Source organism: Melanostigma gelatinosum (genome assembly GCF_949748355.1).
Source record: "Melanostigma gelatinosum genome assembly, chromosome: 1".
Classification (NCBI taxonomy): Eukaryota; Metazoa; Chordata; class Actinopteri; order Perciformes; family Zoarcidae; genus Melanostigma; species Melanostigma gelatinosum.
This window is the reverse complement of record NC_136634.1, coordinates 29999861-30023967: the sequence shown is the minus strand read 5'-3', so window position 1 is coordinate 30023967 and position 24107 is coordinate 29999861. Positions and strand designations below refer to the sequence as shown.

The 24107-nt window shown below is 41.9% G+C and overlaps 1 protein-coding gene across 1 annotated transcript; it reads right to left on the bottom strand.

Moving 5' to 3' along the window:
- Positions 1–1742: 1742 nt before the first annotated feature.
- cfdp1 (craniofacial development protein 1) lies at positions 1743–24004 on the bottom strand. Its single transcript, XM_079266489.1, has 8 exons — positions 23907–24004; positions 21950–22041; positions 20888–21014; positions 18208–18436; positions 17823–17932; positions 10035–10163; positions 3628–3786; positions 1743–2200 (listed from the first exon to the last, which is right to left on the bottom strand). The coding sequence occupies exons 2-8, from the start codon at positions 22017–22019 to the stop codon at positions 2110–2112; spliced, it is 915 nt and encodes a 304-aa protein (XP_079122615.1). The 5' UTR covers positions 22020–22041; positions 23907–24004; the 3' UTR covers positions 1743–2109.
- Positions 24005–24107: the final 103 nt, after the last annotated feature.

The following is a 24107-nucleotide window of genomic DNA, read 5'->3' as shown; positions in this document are numbered from 1 at the left end:
AAGAACAAACAGTCTAACATCTCAGCAAACAAAAATAAATCAACCAGCATATTCAAAATGATCCGTTTGTGTTTATTGAATATCTAATATTTACATGAATAAACAGAGAGCTGCACCAAGACTCCACGGTCAAACTAACACTCACACCCGGTCTTCGTCCCCATGTTTGTTCATCGTCCTGAGGGACGGGCGGCCGGTGTGGTCCTCCTCTGATATGATGGATAAGACGCGGTTCGATTGATTCTACGTCTGTTGTGGTATCGACCAGCGTTACGGTGCTCTGTACAGTGTCCCAGCACAGCCTGTCACCTGAACGTATGAATACATGTCATCATCAATTCAGTGGTGAGCAGGCTGTCTTAGTGTCCCATGATGGTTTACAAATTATAAAAACATTTAATTTCAAAGGCATTACATCAACCCCAAAAACAGACTTCAAGAACACAAATTAGTTTGAACATTGGAACAACAAAACACAAAAATGGCATGAACGTAACAAAACCTTTAACACAAAGGACAGATTTAACCGTTACCGTCTTTATGAGGAGCCCAAACATCTATTCTCCGTCAGCGGATTAAAGGCAAGGTTGGTAATCTTGAGAAACTAGCAAGAGTACGCCAGATTTAAAAAAAATGATCCAACCGAAAAACACAGCCCAGTGTTGCAAACTCTTTTCCAAAGAAAGTAGCTGGAAGCGCTACATCTAGTGAGAAAGTCACCAAGTCGGCAACACTGACAGCCGGCCTCTTCAGGCCTCCCTCCGAAGCCACTCCCCCAAAAGTATCATAATCAACGTAAACAACAAACACGGCTATTGTTAGTACTCCCAGCTGTTAAACTAGCAGCTTGACGAGCAATAAATGCACAGGCAGCAAAAAAAAGCGTTGACGAGTAGCCAATTGATTCGTGCTGAATTAAATGATTGGACTGGCTTATAAACAGTCCGGTGACAGCCACACATACCGTTTCCTTTTCTTCTCTTTTTTTGTCAGAGCATTTGATTTATTGATTGCTGTCGGGATGTAATAAGAATTTCAACAAAAAAATACCACAAATGGTTTTGAAGAAGATTACCAACCCTGCCTTTAAAGCACATGTGTGTAGAACTTGAATGCAACTTCAATCTTTCAACTTTTTCTGATGACATAAGCTTTTTTTCCCACAGAAAAAGTCAGGCTGGTCTCATCAAGCATTCCGAGCAAATACCTACGAAAAGTAATGCGCCCTAATTCACGGATATGACACGAAATGTTTTCGTGTGAAAGGAGAAGTCAACGTTGATGTTTTTGTCACATAACTTGCGGACTTCAGTAACGTTACTTCAGTGGTTATTTTAACCCAAACAACAATCTTTTCATAACTCACTGAGTTTCCTGTGAAGACGGAAGTTTATGTAAAAAAACACTGTATGATGTAACGAGCAAGAGTTTTTTTGCCGGCTTTCGCAGGAAAAAATGCACAAAAAATGAGGAGTAACTATTCGCAGGACATCATACGAACCGTTGTGTGAGGATCCGTTGATAAATGGCAAGGGACTGTGCTTTGTTGTCTTTTTGGATTGTCCAACTGAGAATTGCCAATGCCAGAAATGTTCAAAATGTACACGTGCGGGGCCGGTTTCTTTTCCCCGATTTGTACCGGTTTACGTCATCCTGGGTTTTGTTTTAGTAGTAGTCCATAACCAGTCAGACATGACTTGAGTACAATGTTATATGCAAATAAAAAAAATATAGAAACAATGGACAAAACAAAACTGGAATTTATTCTTTAACCCTAAAATTGACTCCTAAATCAGCCCTGTCAGGAAGAAGAACCGGCAAGCGTGACCTCACTTCCCCAAAGGATTGTCTTCAGTGTGAAGATTCGACACTAATTGGTTCTCACGTGGATGGAAGCACAGGAAACACTCAAACTCAGCCAAACATTACTCTCCGTCCTGAAATAGACTCCAGCCGCTTCGAGCTAAGTTTACCGGGGAGTAGAAACTCTGCCATTAGAGACAGAGAAATCGAGATACAGGGAGCTTTAACATCTGTTCCACTGTCTTTGTGTGTGTGTGTGTGTGTGTGTGTGTGTGTGTGTGTGTGTGTGTGTGTGCGCGCGTGCAGTCAGTCTTTCGTGTTGCTCTGTCGCACGGCTTTTTCTCTCTCAAACTGTCGGTGGTCGACGCGCTGCAAGAAGTTCTTCCGCTCCACGTACCTGAAAACACACACAGACGGAGAACGTTAGAGCGGCTTTTATCCACAACAAACACACACTGAAAAATATGATTAAAGGAGTATCGGAGCCATGTGCTCATCTCACACACACACACACATTTTCCCACCGCTAAAACCACTTTTCTTTCCACTTCAGCACAGGAAGCAGTTATGCAATTTGTCCTGTCATGTGTGTGTGTGTGTGTGTAGAATAATTTGAGTGCCTGTTGAGTCTAAGTGTTTCTAAATTAGCCCCCATCCTTCTGCTTGGTTGGAAGTTAGTACATGTTAAGTATGTTGTCGGAGTGTGTGTGTGTGTGAGGCAGACTCATGTTATTTCCCGAGGGTAGGCAGTCTTCCCGTTGGCTCCCTCCCTCCCCCCCTCCAGACTGAAGCATGAATCCTGCTCATATGAAATCAATGTCTCCCTCCCCATTTAGCCTTCGCTGCTCTTTCATGATTAAGAACTCAGCGTTTTCCCCATTGGGCCTGCTCACTGTGGTTGAGCCGTGTCAGCATTATGGGATCATTGAATTTAAAGTGGCAATCTTGAAGAGTTTCATTTAAATAAATGCGCGTTATGTCACAATGGTTACTGAGCCTACGGCCCACTGATCTGCAGTATTGCAATATTTATGTATTTGCAGAATTACAGCTGGGCATTTGTTTTTCTTCATTGTATACACACAGAAAATGCACACAATGATTAAAAATAGCATGATAGTATGGAATTTCCTCCTTAAGACTCCAGATTGCTAAACTCTGAGCACAATTCCTTTGTTTTTACTTAAATAGAACTTCCACACCAACCAGGACTGAAATCCTGAAGGATTGCACTGGAATGTCAGATTGGATTCGTCACCAATTTGCAGCGCAAATAAGGAGCTCATATGAGAAAACAGCCGCTGGTTCTCTGTAATATTTAATTATAGAAACACTACGATAACTTGATATCGGATTCTGTCCATTCTGAGCTTGTCAAATCTACAAAATGGCTTTTTAAAAACATATCTTTGGCATTTGTTTGTAGCGCAGTTTCTTCTTAATTAGCAACCGACATAGAATGGATATTGATTTATCTGCGATAAGCTAAAATTGTCACTCGTGAAAATATGCCAAATCAGCAATGTGTGACATCCGTCTCATTTGATGGAGATGAAGCAGTTTGACTGATTTTGATGAATCAGCAAACGTATTTCCGAATAACTATTATGGGTTTAGGATTGGTCAGATCACTAGAGATAAACAATCTTTATTAATCCCAACACATTCACTCATTCCTTGTTAGTGGGTAAAGGTTATTTTAAACTATTTTTAAAAACTACACGTTTTCTGTCAAACTTTGTGAGGACTTGACATCTTAATCCAACAACAAGTGTTTTCGTGTTCACCCCAGCATTATATCTTGAGTCGGTTCTCGTCTCTCACCCTTCTCTGCCCCGGTTGTGGATGGCCAGCTCCTCGGTGATGCCCTCCTCCGACTTGAAAGCGTCCCAGTCCATCTTAGACTTTTCCAGCGTACTCATCTTCTGTTTCTTTGACCCCATGCGACCCAAGATGCTGGACACGCCTGCCGGCCGCTTGGCACTGCAAACACAAGCAGGGGAACGTTAGGGGATGCACACTAAAGACGCACAAAAATAGTTCACTGATAGTTGTACGATTTACATGTCTAGGGATTATACAAAGAAGGCCGATTCATTTTTAGATGCCTCAGAAAAAAGAGATCTAACATCTTCATTTGAGTTTGCAACCAAATCAAATAGTTTGCAAGATATTCAACCTTTGTTCCTTTATAATGCATGCAATACTTGATTTGTTTCTTTACAGGACTTGTATAAAAGCAATACAGTCGTGCATAGATATGAGATATGAGTTTACAGATCATTACAACCCCTCATCTCATTGTGGACATTAGTTTCATGGCTTTTACACTCGTTGTCTTTTTGATTCTTCACAGTTCATTTTGTTTGTTGAGTGTTTTAGCTGGCACTGCTACCTGCCACCATTGTGGGCTCAGCCAGCTCCCTGCTTGCTTGTGATGTCAGAGGTGAGGGCTGTGTGGAGGCCCAGCCTCTTTAAATAGTCACATGTGCAGCTCCTCCAAGTATCACATGAACAAAGCAGGAACTATACATCACTGAAGCGTTGATAAATGTATTCATTACAGTGAACAGGCATGAAAAACATGGAGTTACACTTTTAAGTATGACAGAGATGCATTTTAGCATCAGCTATATCTGGAACACACGTCTTTGTCACGTATCCTTGTTAGTCTGAATGCAGCAGGCGGTTAAAAGAGAGAGGAGCTGATGAAAATGTATGAGCTCGACCCAAAGCACCTCTGATGAGACTCCACAATATTCTTCTCGAGAATGCTTTCGCTTCATAAGAGCGTGTTGCAGTTGTGCGGAAGCCTGCAGAACGAAACTATGAAGACAGACACTATTTTGCTGGCCGTTTAAACTTTAAAGCACCATCTCTAAAGATACATGATGTTGACGGCCACAGTTCTAGCCTCACTAATGAGTGAGATCGACGGACGACAGAGACTTCAGCAATGGACTCTGACTCACAATCGTCCAACACAGATGAGCCGTGATGCCCATATAGAGCTGTAATCAACGCCAATCGACAATCTGCACGTTGTCTCTGGATTAACTATATAGGCCAGAGTGCACTCTACCTGCTAGCCTAAAAAGCTATTTGCAGCAAATTATTTTTAACATAATTAGTTTATACTTAATTTATACTTATAAACGACAAAAACAGGCACAAAGCCCACCAGTGTGCACAAACCCATTTTCCTTGACATATGAAAATAAAACTACCGGTAGCTGTCATGAGGGGAAGTGCCTGTTGTTAAAAACAAAACTCACACTGTATGCACTGTCGTGGTGGGCAACAGTCAGGACTGAGGACTGAGAGCAGCTTCAGACAGCTGTCCACCCCACACAGTAGCTGAACGATCGGGGCTAAATAGACAGACAAATTGTTGAAAAGATGGCTGAGGAAGCACTTTTCTCCTCACGAATGTAACACGTCCGACCAATAGAAGCACTACAGACGTACAGAGATACGAAGCAGACATCCACCTCCTGAAGCATGTGATTAACGGTTCTGTTTACACGGTGTTCCACTCTATAGAGAGGCTGGTATGACAAGCGGCTAATGCAATGTTACACCAACACACACCCACACAAACAGTTCCTCTATACTTGTGAGGGCCTTCACTGTCAAAATGAATCCCCTAATGCTGCGTTCACACCGGTCGCGTTGATTTTTTGACGCGCGTCGAGATTACATACAAAGTCTATGCACAGACGCGATGAGACTGGCGCGCCGCGATTTTGCGATGGCGCGGCGCGTTGGACGCGTTATTGCAGTGCGGTGGACGCGGTGGACGCCGCAAAATCGCCAACGCGCGAGTTGAAATTTTTCAGCTTCAGCGACATAATCGCGTGACGCTGTGGCGCGATAGCCTATCAGCGTTGAGTTGCTCCCCCTGTCATCACTGGCTTCCTGCCGTTATTGAATCAGGAAATAAATCCTGTAGCCGTCTGTGTTCACCCAGAGCGCTACGATACCTCATATCAATAGAGACCGGACCAAACTATGTGTATACATGTGTGTGTGTAAACCATACGGTACAAACAATGAATAGACGCTGCCGTATTTACGTCTACGTGACGTTATTGAGTGCTGGTGGAGCTGCTACGATGTTAGCATAGCCTAGCACCGATCCATCAGAGCTCCATTGAGAAGACCAGTAACCTACAAATCGGTATCATTACGTAGTTATTTCGGAGTCCCTTTTTGTCGGAGAAGACAAGTACAAATCGGCATCATTATGTAGTTATTTCGGAGTCCCTTTTTGTCGGTTTATTGCCGTTGAATCACAGCCAAATCAGTTTATTTTGTGTTCCTACAGCTGTAGTAAACAGCGACCGGTGGCTTGCTAGACAGTGAATACAGCTCGATACAATCCACGGAGCTCCTCTGAACAATATTATGAACCAGACATGACGGCGTTTGGCATTCCGATGTTTGAGGGACTTCCACAACACGTACAAAGCAGCAATTGTCCTTATTCCTTTCACGGTTGACAGCGGAAAGAAATGGCGGCCAGGTGAACGGCTTCCAGGACGATAAACCACGCCCCCTCTCCGGCGCTACGAGATTTTGCGACGTTTGGTGTGAACACGACCGGCGGCGCGTTGGACGCGATTGTGCAGTGCGTTGGACGCTTTTTTGCAGTGCGTCAAAAAATCAACGCGACCGGTGTGAACGCAGCATAAGTCCGAACCCTAATCATCACGAGTAAACTGAGCCTAATACTGCGTTCACACCGGTCGGAGGTCGCCGGTCGTGTTCACACCAAACGCCGCAAAATCTCGTAGCGCCGGAGAGGGGGCGTGGTTTATCGACTGGAAGCCGTTCACCTGGCCGCCATTTCTTTCCGCTGTCAACCGTGAAAGGAATAAGGACAATTGCTGCTTTGTACGTGTTGTGGAAGTCCCTCAAACATCGGAATGCCAAACGCCGTCATGTCTGGTTCATAATATTGTTCAGAGGAGCTCCGTGGATTGTATCGAGCTGTATTCACTGTCTAGCAAGCCACCGGTCGCTGTTTACTACAGCTGTAGGAACACAAAATAAACTGATTTGGCTGTGATTCAACGGCAATAAACCGACAAAAAGGGACTCCGAAATAACTACGTAATGATGCCGATTTGTAGGTTACTTGTCTTCTCAATGGAGCTCTGATGGATCGGTGCTAGGCTATGCTAACATCGTAGCAGCTCCACCAGCACTCAATAACGTCACGTAGACGTAAATACGGCAGCGTCTATTCATTGTTTGTATCGTATGGTTTACACACACACATGTATACGCATAGTTTGGTCCGGTCTCTATTGATATGAGGTATCGTAGAGCTCTGGGTGAACACAGACGGCTACAGGATTTATTTCCTGATTCAATAACGGCAGGAAGCCAGTGATGACAGGGGGAGCAACTCAACGCTGATAGGCTATCGCGCCACAGCGTCACGCGATTATGTCGCTGAAGTTGAAAAATTTCAACTCGCGCGTTGGCGATTTTGCGGCGTCCACCGCGTCCACCGCACTGCAATAACGCGTCCAACGCGCCGCGCCATCGCAAAATCGCGGCGCGCCAGTCTCATCGCGTCTGTGCATAGACTTTGTATGTAATCTCGACGCGCGTCAAAAAATCAACGCGACCGGTGTGAACGCAGCATTAGTCATCTCACAACCAGAGCCTGAAGAGGGAAAGGGCCTCGCTAAATTGGTCCTCACAAAGACAGCAATACAAGTCTACACACACACACTCACACACTCATCCAGAATGGACAAGAGTCCAATTTAAAAAATAAAATAAATTAATTTGGAATTTAGCTTCTTAAAATCTGTTTTTGCTGATCAGGAATGATCTATCATCACACGTACATTCTCGTATCCCTGCTGCTCTCTCACATCACTGGTCTTACTATGGTATGTATTCTGTGAGTATGATATATCTAATGTGAAGGGATTCATTTTGTGTCAGCGTGATGATGTTCCACTGGGGACCACAGCAGACGCAGCATTTCATTTACACACACGTTGTTAATCACCGTGAGCCTCTTAAACGCCGGCCATTTTGGCATTCCACAACCACATGCAGCCCTGAGAAGCTCAGACTGGAGTACTTCAATTGCAGTGTGTTTCAACCAAAGGCCAAAATTCCTCTATCCCAGCCAAGGAGTGTCCTCGGCCCTCCCCGTGTCACTGAGCAGGCTGAGACTTCCTTCCTGTCTGTGAATAGACCAATAACGTCCGTGCAAACTTCCACCCTAACCACAGCTTAATCTCTTCATCTGTACTCTTAATGTATTCATACATTAGAATTTCGCGTATCTTTGCGGTCTTGTCTGTGATTGTATTACGGCTCCGGTTCCCCCCTCCGTTAGCCGCTTGCCACCGACTGAGGCGTCGCCATTTTGAGAGCCTTATGGAGGCAAACCTTCAATCATATATGTGTATTGAATTTCAATTTTAGCACCTTCAATGTTTATCAACAACCAAGTTAGTGATACTATTGTATGCACATTCTGGCTTGTTACTTTCTGAACAATCAGAGAATATGTTGAGGATGAAACTCACCCCAGCGTGGAGGAGGCCAGACCACACGTGTGTCCAGCTGCTTCGTGCAGTTCACACGCTGCAATAAGAAATCTACCAAAACTGGTTTACAGTTAAAAGGATTTAATTCCACTGATGCAAGTATGATTACAGTTAAACATTGGAGTACATACTCCTATGAAATATTACAATATTAACCCACTTTGGAAAAAACCTACCTCTGGTCCCATGAGACACAGCCGTCGCTGGGGACCACACGCTGAAGAGGCAGAAAAACACTTCTAACTCCGCCCACATATTCGTTCGCGACTCCTCCCCTTCCGTCTATCTCAATTTCTATTGGCTAACTTCTCTATGCACTTCTGTAAACGCCTATCTCCACATCTCTCTCTCCCTGAGCAGCTAACACATTCAAATCCTGTCAGTTATGACTTAATTCCTTCTATGATAATCCTTCAGTATAAAAGTTTAACTTCTGCAACCTTGGCAGAAGCTTCATGTCTTATTAGCTACTAATCTTACAACCCTTTATGTTTATCTTAATTATGCATTCCCAATACACTTATGATTATGACTCATTATGAATTCTTAATTATGAATTATTAAAGACTTTTATTATATCTACTGAACATACAGTTCTTTGCTCAAATTTCTTACAAATATAAACGTAAAGCCTGGACTTCTAGTAAATTGCATATGCACTTTGCAAACGCCTCGTCTCATGCAGTTAGGACAGAGCAGCGGGGATGCATGAAGGTCAACACATTAGGTTCAACATACAGCTAAACAGCGTTTAAGGAGTCCTTACGCATTTTGCCTGTTCACTTCCTTTCTGAGTAAGATGAAAAGTTGATGGATGTTCATCTAACCAGCTGTTTCACCTATTTCCAGTCTTTATGCTAAGCTAGGCTAACAACATCCTCACTCAAGCTCTGTGCGAACCACACAGAGCGGTGTCCATCAGAAAGAAAGTGTTTTCAGGAATATTGTAGTATTCCTTTAAGTTTGGGATCCACAAGATATTAAAATGTCTGAAAATGAATTAAATACACGAGATGAACCGACCGTTTTCATATTTCTGTTTTTTTTGCCGGTCACATTTACACACCGCATGACAAAGCTACTAACGCAAAGCAAATATTTAAGTAATATACATTCATTTATTTCCTAATCACTTGAATTCAATTGCATTTAAGTCTTATTAATAAGGTAGATGCTGACTTTCACTTTAAAACTTTAAAAAAACTATTTTATTACCGTGACGTTACATAACAGCATCATTTCAATCTGCAACAAACAAACAATAACTGACCGCGTGTGTGAGTGTGTGTGTGTGTGTGAGTGTGTGTGTGTGTGAGAGTACGTGCACACAAGGTTAATGAGGGAGTGGTTCAGATGGCTCTTTCCTGTTGTGCTGGGTGTGCTGCACAGTGCTGAAAGATTATAGGAAATTGCTTGTGGACACACTGTACTTCCTGTCTGTTAGAAGATGATTTCCCGTTTCCTGTCTGGGGGTTTTGGAGGGAAGGCGTGCACAGATACAATAATACAATACAATACGAAATCCACATGTCTACACACAAAATCGAAGACAATATCTAGTCTCATTTCACAATACCGATATAATATTGACATATTGCACAGCCGTACTGTGAGGGGGGGGGGTCATTATGTGTACAGCTGTGTGCGTACCTGGTGCCAGGAAGAGCCGGTTGGCCGGGTGATGGGTCCTCCTCGTCTCCACTCTCCTCCTGTCTGATGTTCTGGCTCTTCAGATAACTCTGAGCTTCCTTGGAGTCTGCCGATACCACTTTATTCACCCTGACAGTGGGAGACAGACACACAACGTGATCAACTCTACAGTTAGTACATGGTGGTGATGATACTGGCCCTTCAGCACCAGGAATCACTGAAAACCTCTTGAAATTATGTTTGTTTATTGGTTTGCTTGCTTAACAGGGATATTAACTTTTGTACAGCACTTTGATCATGTATATGTGTGTATATATATATATATATATATTAGTTTGTTTTTTTATTAAGCGGACATTTTTAACACAAGAACCGGCTGGCGGACGGGCAGCGAGCCAACAGCTGTTTGTGTGGCGTCTCTTCCTGTTTCCTTCACCTACATTCCCCTGGGTCCTAAGTCCCTCCATGTACAGCTTCTTATCACCCTCTATGTACCAACGTACATTTAAATTATTTCGAGTTTTTAAAGTTGTTTTGTTTGTAATATGTATAATAAGCATCATTTAGTTATCGCTACTGAGAATTTAACAAACATAAAAGAAAACATAAAAACATGACTTAGATAGGTTTGCAGTTTTCAAGGTGTATATTTAAATTGCATCTCTTACACTGTAAAACTGTAATATAACTGCTACGGTGTAGAGGGAATACTGCTGTTAAAAATAACCTGATTTGTTTAAAGTATTTACAAACCAAATGTTATTGCCCTTTTGTTCATGTAGCAGTACTTTTAAAATAAAAGTGCGCAATACACTACTTTTTAATTCATTATTGAATTTTGCGCATAACAATGCAATTAATCGCGATTAAAAATTGTAATCGTTGCCCAGTACTAATATATAGATATATACACACACACACACACACATATATATATATACTAGTGCTGGGCAACGATTTAAATATTTAATAGTGATTAATCACATTGTTATGGCAAAGTTAAACAATGAATTCAAAAGTATTGTATTGTGCACTTTTATTTTAAAAGTACTGCTACATGAACAAAAGTGCAACAACATTTGGTTTGTAAAGACTTTAAACACATACGGTGCTTTTTAACAGCAGTATTCTCTTTACACAGTAGTGACCATATCATTCTTATATCATATGCATATTTTCCCTTTAACTCACGAGATGCAGGCAGCATGTTTTATACTTAATGTGAATATAATTCATACTTTGTTACTTATTCTGAAAACCGGATGTTCGTCTCACGTTAATATTTCCGCTAACTTTCAAAGTCCTTCGCTCGTTCCCGATCTGCGCCGTTTGAATGAGTTTACCGTGAATTTCAGCCAATAGAGTGGTCTCGTGTGACGTCACAGTTTAGCTGTCGGCCATGTTGGAGTACACACAAAGCCACTGGCATGCACGGCTGAGTCGCATAACCTATCGGTGGTGAACTTTTGTGCTGTCTTTGGTTGTGGCAGCAGAGCTGATAGAGACAAGAAATCATTCTTTGGTTTGCCAGCGGTCATTACACATCAAGGAAATGACACGAAGGAGCTATCCAAGCGACGTCGCCAGAAATGGCTGTCACGCATCTCTCGAGATATAAAGGAATGGAATTTGGCGTACACTAGAGTATGTGCGGATCACTTTATAAGTGCTCAGTGATTTTATTTACTAATTCGTTTGTGAACAGTATTTAATAAAGGAAATATAAATTAAACTTGGACATGAGAAGGTTACCGAAGCTTCATCGGCCCGTGACAGCAGTCGGTACCAGAGACGTGTCGAGCGTGTACAACAGGCGAAACACAGAGATGCAGCCTCAGCATTGCTTGATATGAGTTTAACGTCGGATCATGCATATGACAGCCCACCAGCAGCAGAGGATGAGGACGAGGATAAGAATAACCAAGCCAACCAGACAGACCTCGGTGGGGCCACGATTGCAGCAATGCAAGCTGAGATGCAGCGCAGACTCTCGGAAAATCTGAATTTGAAAAAGGAACTTTCCGATGAACGATCCATGTTTGATTCAGAATTTTTCGAAAATAATGATGAAAAAGTGAGATATTATACTGGACTGCCGGACTTCTCAACCCTGCAAATTCTATACCATTTTATAGAACCACACATCCCATATTCTACTTGTGTAAGGACTCGGGGTGTTCACGAGATACGCGTAGATGTTGGCGTAGTTTACCGATGGAAGATAAGTAGGATCGGCACTGAAACCATCTGCACTCATCGTATAGGGATCCAAGTTACCAATAACCTTCAATTTGGCCAGGTAGCGAACCTTTGATGCACTATCCAGTGATTCAAAGTATGGTATTTTCGCCGCACTTCCTTGTTTACTCGCCGCCATGTAGGATCTGTATGTACTCCAACATGGCGGACAGACCTCGTAACTAAGGAGATCGTGATGTTGGTGAGACCACTCTATAGGTGCACTAACATGTGAGTGTCTGCTGAGTTGACCACAGCCATGTCCAGTCTCCAGGGAGAGCAACAGCTGGTGCACGTTGTAACGCCGTGTATTCTAACTGGCTGCAGTTTGTATCCACTTCTCTGTAGCTTCTGTTAGCTTGTCTTGCTTTTGTTTATCTATACTTCCTCCACGGACTTTCAAAATAAAAAAATGCGCGCTATAAAATAATTCGTCAATTAATGAATGCGTTAACGTGATAATAACGCACTAATATATACATATATATAAAGCATATCAGTTCAAATGTTGATTAATGCGCACTTTCCTGAACAAATAAATGTGATGACACAGGAATAACGTACTTTGTAAGCTGTGACAAAAGACCACGATCCATCAACACATATCTCATCTACACAGCTGCTGAGCTGCATCTCAGACTCTGTGTTGAAAAGTAGACTATAACAGGATGCAGGCCAGCCTCCCCCTCTACACACACGCTACACTGTATAAACACACACAGTAAGAGAGACACATCTGTCCGTGTCCCACCATGGGGGATGAGACAGGGAGGCAATATGAGGAACAACCGCTGCGTCCTCTGGGAACGCCAGCGCTGCACAGACTCCCCGACCACTTGCATCCATCATGGCGACACTGAAAAGGCTTTTCCCTGTTATGTATGCTGATTATATGCAGGCATAATTACACGGAGCACTCGATGGGGCGACGGGAAGACATCGGAGTCCCATGGAGGGTAAAGCAAAAAGACACGAGGGCACCTGGCTACTCTTTAAAGTATTGTAGCATTTGGAGCCAATAGCAGAGTTCACCTAAACACCACTGTTGGTCTACAACGTGCACAGCACACATTAGAGCCAGCAGCGTTTATCGTGGCCCTGTTGGATAAGTTACAACCGTCATCCGTGTGCTAATCTTATGCTTGTGTAATTACAGAATCATGCATAATCAATCACATGAATTATAACCGAGATCATTTCTGGTTTCTGAATAAAGACCACTCAGACGTCGACATTACTTGCTCCACATAACTAGCGGGGGGGGGGGGGGGGCGTGCTCGTCTGTGTGATATACAGTATATGACACAGTGATAATTATACCGGTTTTATGGGAAACCCTTGTATGGCTGCCATTGACCAACTGATTTAATTCGGTTCTGAAGTTATTGCTGCTCACACTGACGGGTCAGCTGTTAAGTGTCTGGCTCACACATGTTTTCTCGCCTTTCGTGGCGTAAATCTGAAAATGTTCATTACACCCCATATATAAACTGACGGAAATTGCTGATGATTGTCGGGTTGCTGCAACAGTTGACGCATCCATACGTGCCACACATTGTTGCTCTGATTATGTTTCCCGTCACTGTTTATTGTGTGACTTTTGTAGGTGTTTTCTGTGGATGTGTGCCACATTAAGGCGGGGAATGCTACTGAGCATTTCCTTCTATTTGGAATACACAGGACAAGAAAGTTGAACTCGAGGTAAAAGAGACACATACAACGGAACTAAAGCAAAGCAACAGAGCATGACTAGAGCTGCTTTTATTTGTTTTGTTTTTTATATTTATTAATCTATTTGTTAATTTTCTGGAATTGCATTTTTTTCATTTGTATTTATTGTATTGTTTGTTTCTATTGCTTCATCTATAGCAGGGATTCCCAAAGTGGGGTGCGCGCACCCCTGGGGGTGCGTGAGCTGCCTCTAGGGGGTGCGCGAGAGGAAAAGTGTAATGGCGGTCTGATGGTGTAATAATATTAAATATTAAAATAAAATGTAATTTTAATTTAAAAAGTGGGATTTTTCACAAAATAAAAACATGAATTATAAAAATTCCCTTTGTAACATTTAAAATTAAAAACGTACAATTTAATAAATGCACTTGAGCTCCTTCCGGCAGTCTTGCCGCCTGCCGCCAGTCGTACACACTAGCGAGCCTAGCTTGTGCAGCTAACGTCAGCTAACAGCGAACTTCATGCATTCAGCAACATTCATGCAAATATGCTAAACTGGCTGAAATCGGGGAAACTGTCAGGTGGGACATCTGAAGCTATCAGTCGTAAAAGAGGAGAGGGACAGAGAGAGAGAGAGGAATCGGAGGCGAGGGGAACGGAGAGGTGCGTTGGGGAGAGACCGGGAGAAGAAATCGAGCCAGAGTCAGAGGAAGATGAGACGGAGGAGACCAAAAGGAGGAAGGGATAGCACAGACAAATCGGGAGCACATCGGCCCATCGCGGAGTCAAGGTGAAAAAAGAGGAAACGAGGGTGAGCATCAGACTGGGAAAACAAGAGGAAATATGATGAAAAGTATCTGTGTCTGGGCTTCACTTGGATTGGCAACGCAGATTCCCCAAAGCCACAGTGCGTGGTGTGCAGTGAGGTTCTGGCTAACAGTCTGAAGCTCTTATTTACGTCGCCACCTGAACACCAAGCATGCCAGTGCAAGTCAAAAGCCCCTTACATTGTTTATATTGTAATTGGAGGAGTTACAAAACAGCCAAAACCAACTGCAGTCTCATTCTGTGTTGGGTCTATAAATGACGCACTACGGGCTTCATATCTGGTTACAGAATAGCGAGAAAGGGGCTACCGCACACAATCGCCGAAGACGTGAGCTTGCCAGCTGCCAGAGAGATGGTGGAATGTATGATTGGGGGGAAAGAAGCAAACAAGTTGTGCATGATCCCGTGGTCCAACAACACTGTGTCGCGCCGCATCGATGCTTTGTCCGAAGACATCCTGGCTACATTAGTCGCTCATTAATTGTAAATTAAATGTGATAATCTGCCTCTGAGCCTGTGCGTGTGTGCTCGCATCCGTATTGCTCTTTAAAAGTGACGCCTTGTGTCACTGAAAGTTATTGAAACTTTGTTGCAGTGTTTCAGGGCGTTTTCACACCTTCAGTTCGTTTGCTTTGTTGCAGTTGCTCCTTTGTTCGGTTTGTGTTCACACTGCAACATTTAACAGCGGACTAAATATTGTAAACAAACGCCACGCGCGAGCAAACTGTTCTCTCATTGGTCCGATTCTTATGCGGCTATGAAGGCTTAAAAGGCTCTGTTGCTTCTTTTTTATTTTTTTGTTATTAAGGGGGGGGGGGGGGTGCGCGAACCCGGTCGGGATGTAGAAGGGGGTGCGCGGCCTAAAAAGTTTGGGAACCGCTGATCTATAGTATAGTTTCATCAGTTGAAATTGAACCTTTGTTTGCTTTTGTCTGTCAAAGCACTTTGTTAACTCTGTCTTTAAAAGGTGCTGTATGAATAAAGTTACTATTATAATTACTACTATCTAAAGTACCATACTTTATGATGTTTACTCATCCAGCCTGCGTATGCCTGAGTTATTGGCACCACCTACTGGTCAATGTGAAAACAAACTTCAGATCATCGTTTATAATCGAATATACAATCTGAAGTTATTTGTTTGGGGGTATGTTGATTACACTGAACGTATAGAGCAGGGGTCTTCAACTAAAATTCCAAAAGGTCCAGATTGAGAAAATCTCCTCGGGCAAAGGTCCAAAACATTACAATAATATATAACTCGCGCTATTTAGTGCCATATATATATTTGTATATATATATATATTGAAGAAGCCTAGTAGTAGTAACAATGTCTCTGTGTAGTCAACTGTCAAATCAAATAAAGAAAGTACACATCAATTATATAGTTATATTTTAACAATTATTGTTCTCAGTTTTGAAATTGAACTGGATGGATTATAAATAATACATAGAAATACATAAATAAATGTTATTGTCATTTCAAGTACAATAAGGGCTGGATTAAAGAATAACTGACAAAACAGAAAGCTTTTGAAAAATGTGCATCTTAAAATAAAGTAATTCATTTTAGAAACATTAATTTCACTGAATTGTCCTGCAGCTTTAAATCCAGTTTTAAATTCAGTGGGCAGGACTTTATCTGTGGTTATTCACACTTGTTTCAGCTCTATCCTCTCTGGTAACATCATTGTTGGACAGTGAATTCATGCGTTAGGATTCTGATCATTTTGGGCTCTTAGGTTTATTTTCTGTGTCTTCATTTAGATGTGAGTGGGTACGTTTGTTCAAAGGAGTTGTGCTTTGTCTCGTAGTGCGCTTCATTTGACGCTTTTATCAACAGTTACGGTTTCTGAACATATGAGACATGCTGGATTTAACTGCCTGCGGGAAGAATTAACATAGAAGAGTCTGTTCATTCATGCTTATAAATGATATTCTCTCTGAACACGTTTCTCTTTTTGGAGAACGTCATGTGAGATAACTTCTCTGATTAGCGCAATTGTCCTGCTCTTGTTTCTGTTTCCTCGTCTCTCCCCCGTGTGTCACGGTGTGTGAACCTCGCTCAGTCAGGAAACTTGTCAGAATACTCACATTTGATTGGCTGAGCTTTACAAGCGCATTGGTCGGTGGCTCCTGCACCGCTGAACAAGTACCGTAACGGCTGTATAAGATGCGCCGCTTAAAAGTGAAAACTCGCTGCCTAATATGTATGATTCCGAAATATCGATTTTAGGTCCTGGGTCCGGATGCAACTGCATCTGGGTCCGGATCTGGACCGCGGTCCGCCAGTTAGAGACCCCTTGTATAGAGGAACAAAACATCAAGAGGATGCCAGGAGCTCTTATTCACTGAAAGGTTATTATTATTATTTAGTTCAGGGAAGTTTCAACTTAACTGTGAGCTTCAAAAGTTTTGATTTAAGGAAGTCCTGTGATGCAGGTGTGAAAAAGAAGTTTTAAATATTTGAAATAGTTTTCTCTCCTGGGTGAAAAAAAACGTTTTTTTCAGAATAATTTTTCTAAATTCTAAGTTTTAGCACGTGATTTTTTTTTTTCGTGAAGATGTTTTCTTTCTTTTGTTAGATTAAGAGTAAAAAAAAAACTTGATGCTTTTAGTCCCATTTAGAACAAAGGGGTAGGGGCGCACTTCATTCTCTTGTGGCCAAAATGAGTATTACAACAATAAACAGTAAGACTTTTTTTTCCACCTGTATTAAAAAAAAAGCTACTCAGAAAAATGATTCTGATAAAATATTTGTTTGTTTATCTGGCAAAATGTTTTTCCCCACCTGTTTCACATATCTCCGGAACCTGGAAAGACTATCCTGGCAAAACCGTTTTTACAGCTGTTGTTTATTAATTAAGTCAGGAGAGAAACTATTTTGATCAGACTTAGAAAATGGATCACCAGAATTTATTTTTCTCACTTCTATCTCAGGGCTTCTGTACTCGTTTAATTTTTACCAAATTAAATGAATTGATAACATCTACTTGTGTTTCCCATCTTCCAAAAACTGTTTTGTGTGTTGATGGTGTTCAGAGGACTCACCTAACTTCTTCTCCAGCAAAGTCAAACACTTTAGTGATGGTGACCGTAGCAGGTTCTGATGCTTTTGTTTCTGTCCTCAATGGAGCAACCGTCAGCACTGCGGAATCCTCCTGAGGACAAAAACAAAAGATTCAGTTTAAGGGAGAGACAAGGACGTCAGACACACAGAGAGAATATGGTAGGTTTGATAATTAATGTTGTTAAATCCACCTGATATATTGGAAGTCCAACAAAACAAACAAGCCTCTCTATCTAGTATCTGTGTATGGAACATAGTGCCCTGTGAATGATTCATTTCAAAGTTTGGTTAAGAATTTAGTTCCCTCCAAGTGTTTTAAAACATGGCCCCACCGTAGCTGTACATTTAGGTTGAGAACACATTCACCTTCTGTGCCATACTAGACTGTGAGGCGGGTGGGGGGTCTTTGGGTCTGGATCCGACATCGGACAGGAAACTGGCCCAGAGGTCGTCAGACTTTTTCTTCTGTCGCTCGTCGTCGTCTTCCCGTACCGTCGTGACTCTTCCCACCTCTTCCTGCAGCGGCCGCGACTCTTCTGCTCCGCCTCCGACCATCTCTTCCTCGTCTACTTTCAGCACTCCTTTCTTCCTCTTTCTGTAGATTTGTCCGAAGGTACCAGTGAATAAAAGGTAATCATCTTCTTTAATTAAAAGCTGCTCAATTCAGAGCATCAAAACAACTATTTTCTATGTAAAGACATAGTGGAGAGATGTGTACCCAAGCAGAGGATTAAGTCGCTCCCCCTTCTGAGTGTGTGTTGTTATCACAGCGTGCCCCAACTGTCAAGTTAATCGCTGACGCTCTGCGCTCATACAGCAGTTTACCGCTGATAACCCCATCCCGACCCACGGTGTCGTTGCTGAAGCGTAGCGCCCGCTGTTACAAAGCTAGCTCTGTCTGCGCTGTTACAAAGCTAGCTCTGTCTGCGCTGTTACAACGCTAGCTCTGTCTGCGCTGTTACAACGCTAGCGCTGTCTGCGCTGTTACAATGCTAGCTCCGTCTGCGCTGTTACAACGCTAGCTCTGTCTGCGCTGTTACAACGCTAGCTAAGTCTGCGCTGTTACAACGCTAGCTCTGTCTGCGCTGTTACAACGCTAGCTCTGTCTGCGCTGTTACAACGCTAGCTCTGTCTGCGCTGTTACAACGCTAGCTCTGTCTGCACTGTTACAACGCTAGCTCTGTCTGCGCTGTTACAACGCTAGCTCTGTCTGCGCTGTTACAAAGCTAGCTCTGTCTGTGCTGTTACAACGCTAGCTCTGTCTGCACTGTTACAAAGCTAGCTCTGTCTGCACTGTTACAAATCTAGCTCTGTCGGTGCTGTTACAACGCTAGCTCTGTCTGCGCTGTTACAAAGCTATAATGTCACTTCTGAATATGATAAACGGTGTGTTTTTGGTAATTAAAAAACAACAAAAGAAAAGTTGCTTTTCAAACCTGCTTGTGGGTTTTGGGGATCAGAGGGTTTAAAATAAAACGCACTGTACTAAATGCAACTGAATTGTGTTAACTGGTTAAAAATGGCAGACGTCTCTCCAATTCAGGAAAAGCCACTAAACATGCTTGCTGATAAAATGCTATTTCATCCAAGATGTTGGAGTAAAGTTTAGTTTCAGGTCCACATCAGAACAAAATAGGAAAAGTGGAGCCTAACATGTATTTAGGCTCAACTTGAATGTGCTCCTCTGGCTGTATTGCAGACAACTTTGCATTTACATGTTTTATCCCTGTAATTACACGGCGTTCCAGAGGAAAGGTTTGATGTTTCGTGCATCAACATCGGGGTTTCAGCTCATTTGTAGTTCGCAAAGTTGTCGTGACCCCCAGCAGAGTCGTTGGGTTGTCATGGGAATTTGAGTATGACATTGCTTTGTAGACGACTTTCAAGGAGCATGCAGAGAGCTTCAAAGTGCTCCTATGGAGTGGTCTCGTGTGACGTCACAGTTTAGCTGTCGGCCATGTTGGAGTACACACAAAGCCACTGGCATGCACGGCTGAGTCGCATAACCTATCGGTGGTGAACTTTTGTGCTGTTTTTGGTTGTGGCAGCAGAGCTGATAGAGACAAGAAATCATTCTTTCGTTTGCCAGCGGTCATTACACATCAAGGAAATGACACGAAGGAGCTATCCAAGCGACGTCGCGAGAAATGGCTGTCACGCATCTCTCGAGATATAAAGGAATGGAATTTGGCGTACACTAGAGTATGTGCGGATCACTTTATAAGTGGTACGTGATTTTATATACAAATTCGTTTGTGAACAGTATTTAATAAAGGAAATATAAATTAAACTTTGACATGAGAAGGTTACCGAAGCGCGTACAACAGGCGAAACACAGAGATGCAGCCTCAGCATTGCTTGATACGAGTTTAACGTCAGATCATATATATATATATATATATATATATATATATATGTATATATATATATATATATGTGTGGGGGGGATGAAGTTAGGAGTTAGTTGAACGTGAATTCCTACACACACGCACACAATGACGTGCACGTACAATGTAAACAAACACACGTGTCTGTTTGCGCTGAGTAAACATTGAATATTGCTAAATATCGGACCAGATCTGTATATATTTACTCTTCCAATGACGAGATGAGAATTGTCGACGACCGTTGCTTTGACGTCTCGGACCCATCCACTGACAAACTGATTATAAGCGTCGAGCCCTTTGTAGCACTCAAACTCGTCTTTTGTGTGAGGACTGGGGGTGTTCACGAGATACGTGTAGATGTTGGCGTAGTTTACCGATGGAAGATAAGTAGGATCGGCACTGAAACGATCTGCACTCATCGTATAGGGATCCAAGTTACCAATAACCTTCAATTTGGCCAGGTAGCGAACCTTTGATGCACTATCCAGTGATTCAAAGTATGGTATTTTCGCCGCACTTCCTTGTTTACGCGCCGCCATGTAGGATCTGTATGTACTCCAACATGGCCGACCGACCTCGTAACTAAGGAGATCGTGACGTCGGTGAGACCACTCCATTGAGGTAATAATATTTAAATAGTATTCTCTCAAGCCTCTCACCTCACACCGATATCCGTTTTCTTCCTCTTCTTCTTGCTGACATCGTGCGGATGCGGCACACTGTCGCCCTCGTGCAGAGGCTCTTCCCTTTCACACTCATTAATGTCATCCTCGCTGAGGTTGTCGTCTGAGGAGGGAATGAGTAGAAAGAGGATGTGAACACGCACAGACCAACTGATTAACAGATATATAGATAAACAGATATATAACAGGGCCGATATCACAATTTACTGAACTTCAGCAAAGTCGTGTTGTGACGGTATTAATTTAACATGTTATTGTTCTACAAATGTCTGTTGTCCAAATGAATGCTTGAGCAACCCGTGATCAAAAGCTAACAAAAATACTATTCGTTTGAAACGTATCAAAAGTTGGATCTCATGTAAAGCAGCTCATTTCCTTTCAGATTTCCTTTCTCTTGAGATTGTGCATGTGTTTACCATACTGTATATCAACAGTGCTGAATTCAATTATATATTTTAAGCATGGAGGCCATAGTTGGTGATGTGATGCACTGGACAGCATTCTAGTCAGAGGTGTTTCTAATATTCAGCCCCATTACGATCGTAAATAAGGAGGACACAAAAATAGAAACACCTCTCAATATAAGGCGGTGCATTACAACACCGCCTTGGTACACCAGCTGGCACAGCGGTTTGTATACATATTAAACAATGTGTCAAAAGAGTCCAATAACGGTAATAAACGGCCTGATAACAAACGACACGATATGACGCGAGCCACCGTGACTTACAGCAGCCTCACCATAAAGGTGTGTGCACCTGCTGAGAAGCAATACCACGAACAAATGGTAGACAATCTCTAACGGAAGAGCGTCACGTTAAGGGTTAGTAGGCTACCACAGCTGCTGGATATTTGACACTGTAGCTAGTTTATCGTGCTCAATGCATAACTTTATGTTAACGTTAGTCATCTTATGTGTTACATTAATCAGCTAAACTTTGAGCATTTAAACCCACTAGAACCTTCCATACGGTGTTTTCCTTCAGTAGCCTACTTAAGCACTGCATTTGGAGAACGCAAGGTGTTTACTGCCCTCACCTGATGGGACGTAGTCTTTATCTTCATTAGACGAATATCCGTCAGAGTCGTAGTCAGAATAGGTCATCATTTTGGTGGAAAGGCTTCGGACTCTAAGTGCAGTAACGTCAGCGTTAAATGAAAAAAAGCGTACGTTAAGGAATCAGTGCGTTTTCTATTAGCTTATTTGCTGCTTTCACAACGTTACAAACTTAAACCTAACTGGCTTCAAATTCCTCCTTATAAAACAAGAATACAGTTAAATTGTTGCTCTTTCAATTCTGTACAGGACACAAATGACTTCAATGGGCAAAATGTATGAAACAGGGACGCTTCCTTAGCAGCGTTTCTGCAAACGAGGAATACAATGTGACGTCCTGTGGCAACGACAACAAGCTGCAAGGTTCAAACTGTTCGACTATTGCGCATGTCTTACTTTGTGGCGACGACCAGGCAACGTTAAGACGCATTAGCGCCACCTATATGACTGGAGGGTAAGTCTGGGTATTTACAACCTGAATTCCGCATTGGGAATTCAATTAAATATAATTTAAAGCAATGATTCTAAAAACTGAGCCAGCAAGTGTACTCATTTAAGTTAATTTAATACTCGTATCTAATATAAAATGTGATGTGTATATATGTGTGTGTGGGGGGGTAGTCCTTCAAGAAGTACTACCCAGAGCCTTCCACTTAGCACTTATTGTATTGTATTAGCATTTATTGTATCCGAATTAGTTTGTTGCACTTACTGTATTTGTTTGTTTGTTTCTGTACTTTCGCTCTGGTTTATGCTCTTAGATGCTTGTGTGAACAAAGAGATGCACTTATGACTTCTGTGACTAGTAGTTCTCTTGAATATGTTGAATACATTTATTGTAAGTCACTTTGGATAAAAGCGTCTGCTAAATGACTGTAATGTGTGTGTGTGTGTATATATATATATATATATATATATATATATATATATATATATATATAAATAAATAAATAAATAAATAAATAAATAAATAAATAAATAAATAAATAAATAAATAAGAGAGAGAGAGAGAGAGAATTAAGGAGTATGATCGATCTATTCTGCATTAGAGGACTTTAGAAATAGTCTACGACCAGCAGGGGATGCTGTTTGGTTAAAATAGACTCTGAGACCTTGGAGGAGCATCTGGAGACCAACACACAGATACTTTCGTCTACATATCTGCTTCCATTGATATTATCTCACACACACATGTCTATGCCAGAGCTGCAAGCCTGCAACTAACCATTACTTTCACAATCAATAGTTTGGCTGATTCTTTTCTATATTGTTGAATTTTGACCTATATGACATCAAAACTCAGTTAAAGAAATGACCATCACATACCAGGTATCTTTAACTTACTCTAAACTTAAGACAAGTAAACGTAACTGACTTTTTCACAATCGAGAAGCTTAAACAAGAGAATGTTCAAAACTAAAAATGTAAAGGACTTAAGTGAGTTACTGATCATCAAAAGTTGCACACACACACACACACACACACAGATAGATGCACACTAAAAGGGTAACTACGCTTGTTTACAAAATTTATACATTCTAATCCTGTCGTCTAAGACATTCCAAAAAATGTTGATGAACATTGCTCTGCTCCGACTCAATGTCGACTCTGTGTCTTGTATTGGGCTTTGCAGTCAGCTAAACTCTTCGTCATACTTTTCCTCCAAGGAACAGACCAGCGTGTTGTATATGGACAGGTTTTAATATGAAGAAGTGTGAAACTACAAAACAGGTAAAAAACATACAATCACATATTAGTTTTGATGAAATATAATATAATACACATATGTGTATAATAACAATGGAAACATAAATTGCTGTGCCATCTACGTATATTCAGCAGTTACATGTTGCACATGTCATCAAACTATTTCTAACAATAAACTAACAAAATAAACCCTCAGAAATACCTAAAGCTATAAAAGTAAATTATACTCACTGGCATTGCCACTCAGAGGGCCATAAAATGCAGGATGGATAAAGATTCTATTGCACAATCACTCCAGTACAACGGAGCCATGTTGTGACCAAACCAGGAAAAGGAATACGTTACTTCCTGTCACATGTGGCACACATATAATACACTGGCGAATAACTGCAACACTTTAAGTTAACACCAGGTGGCAGAAATTCCCACAAA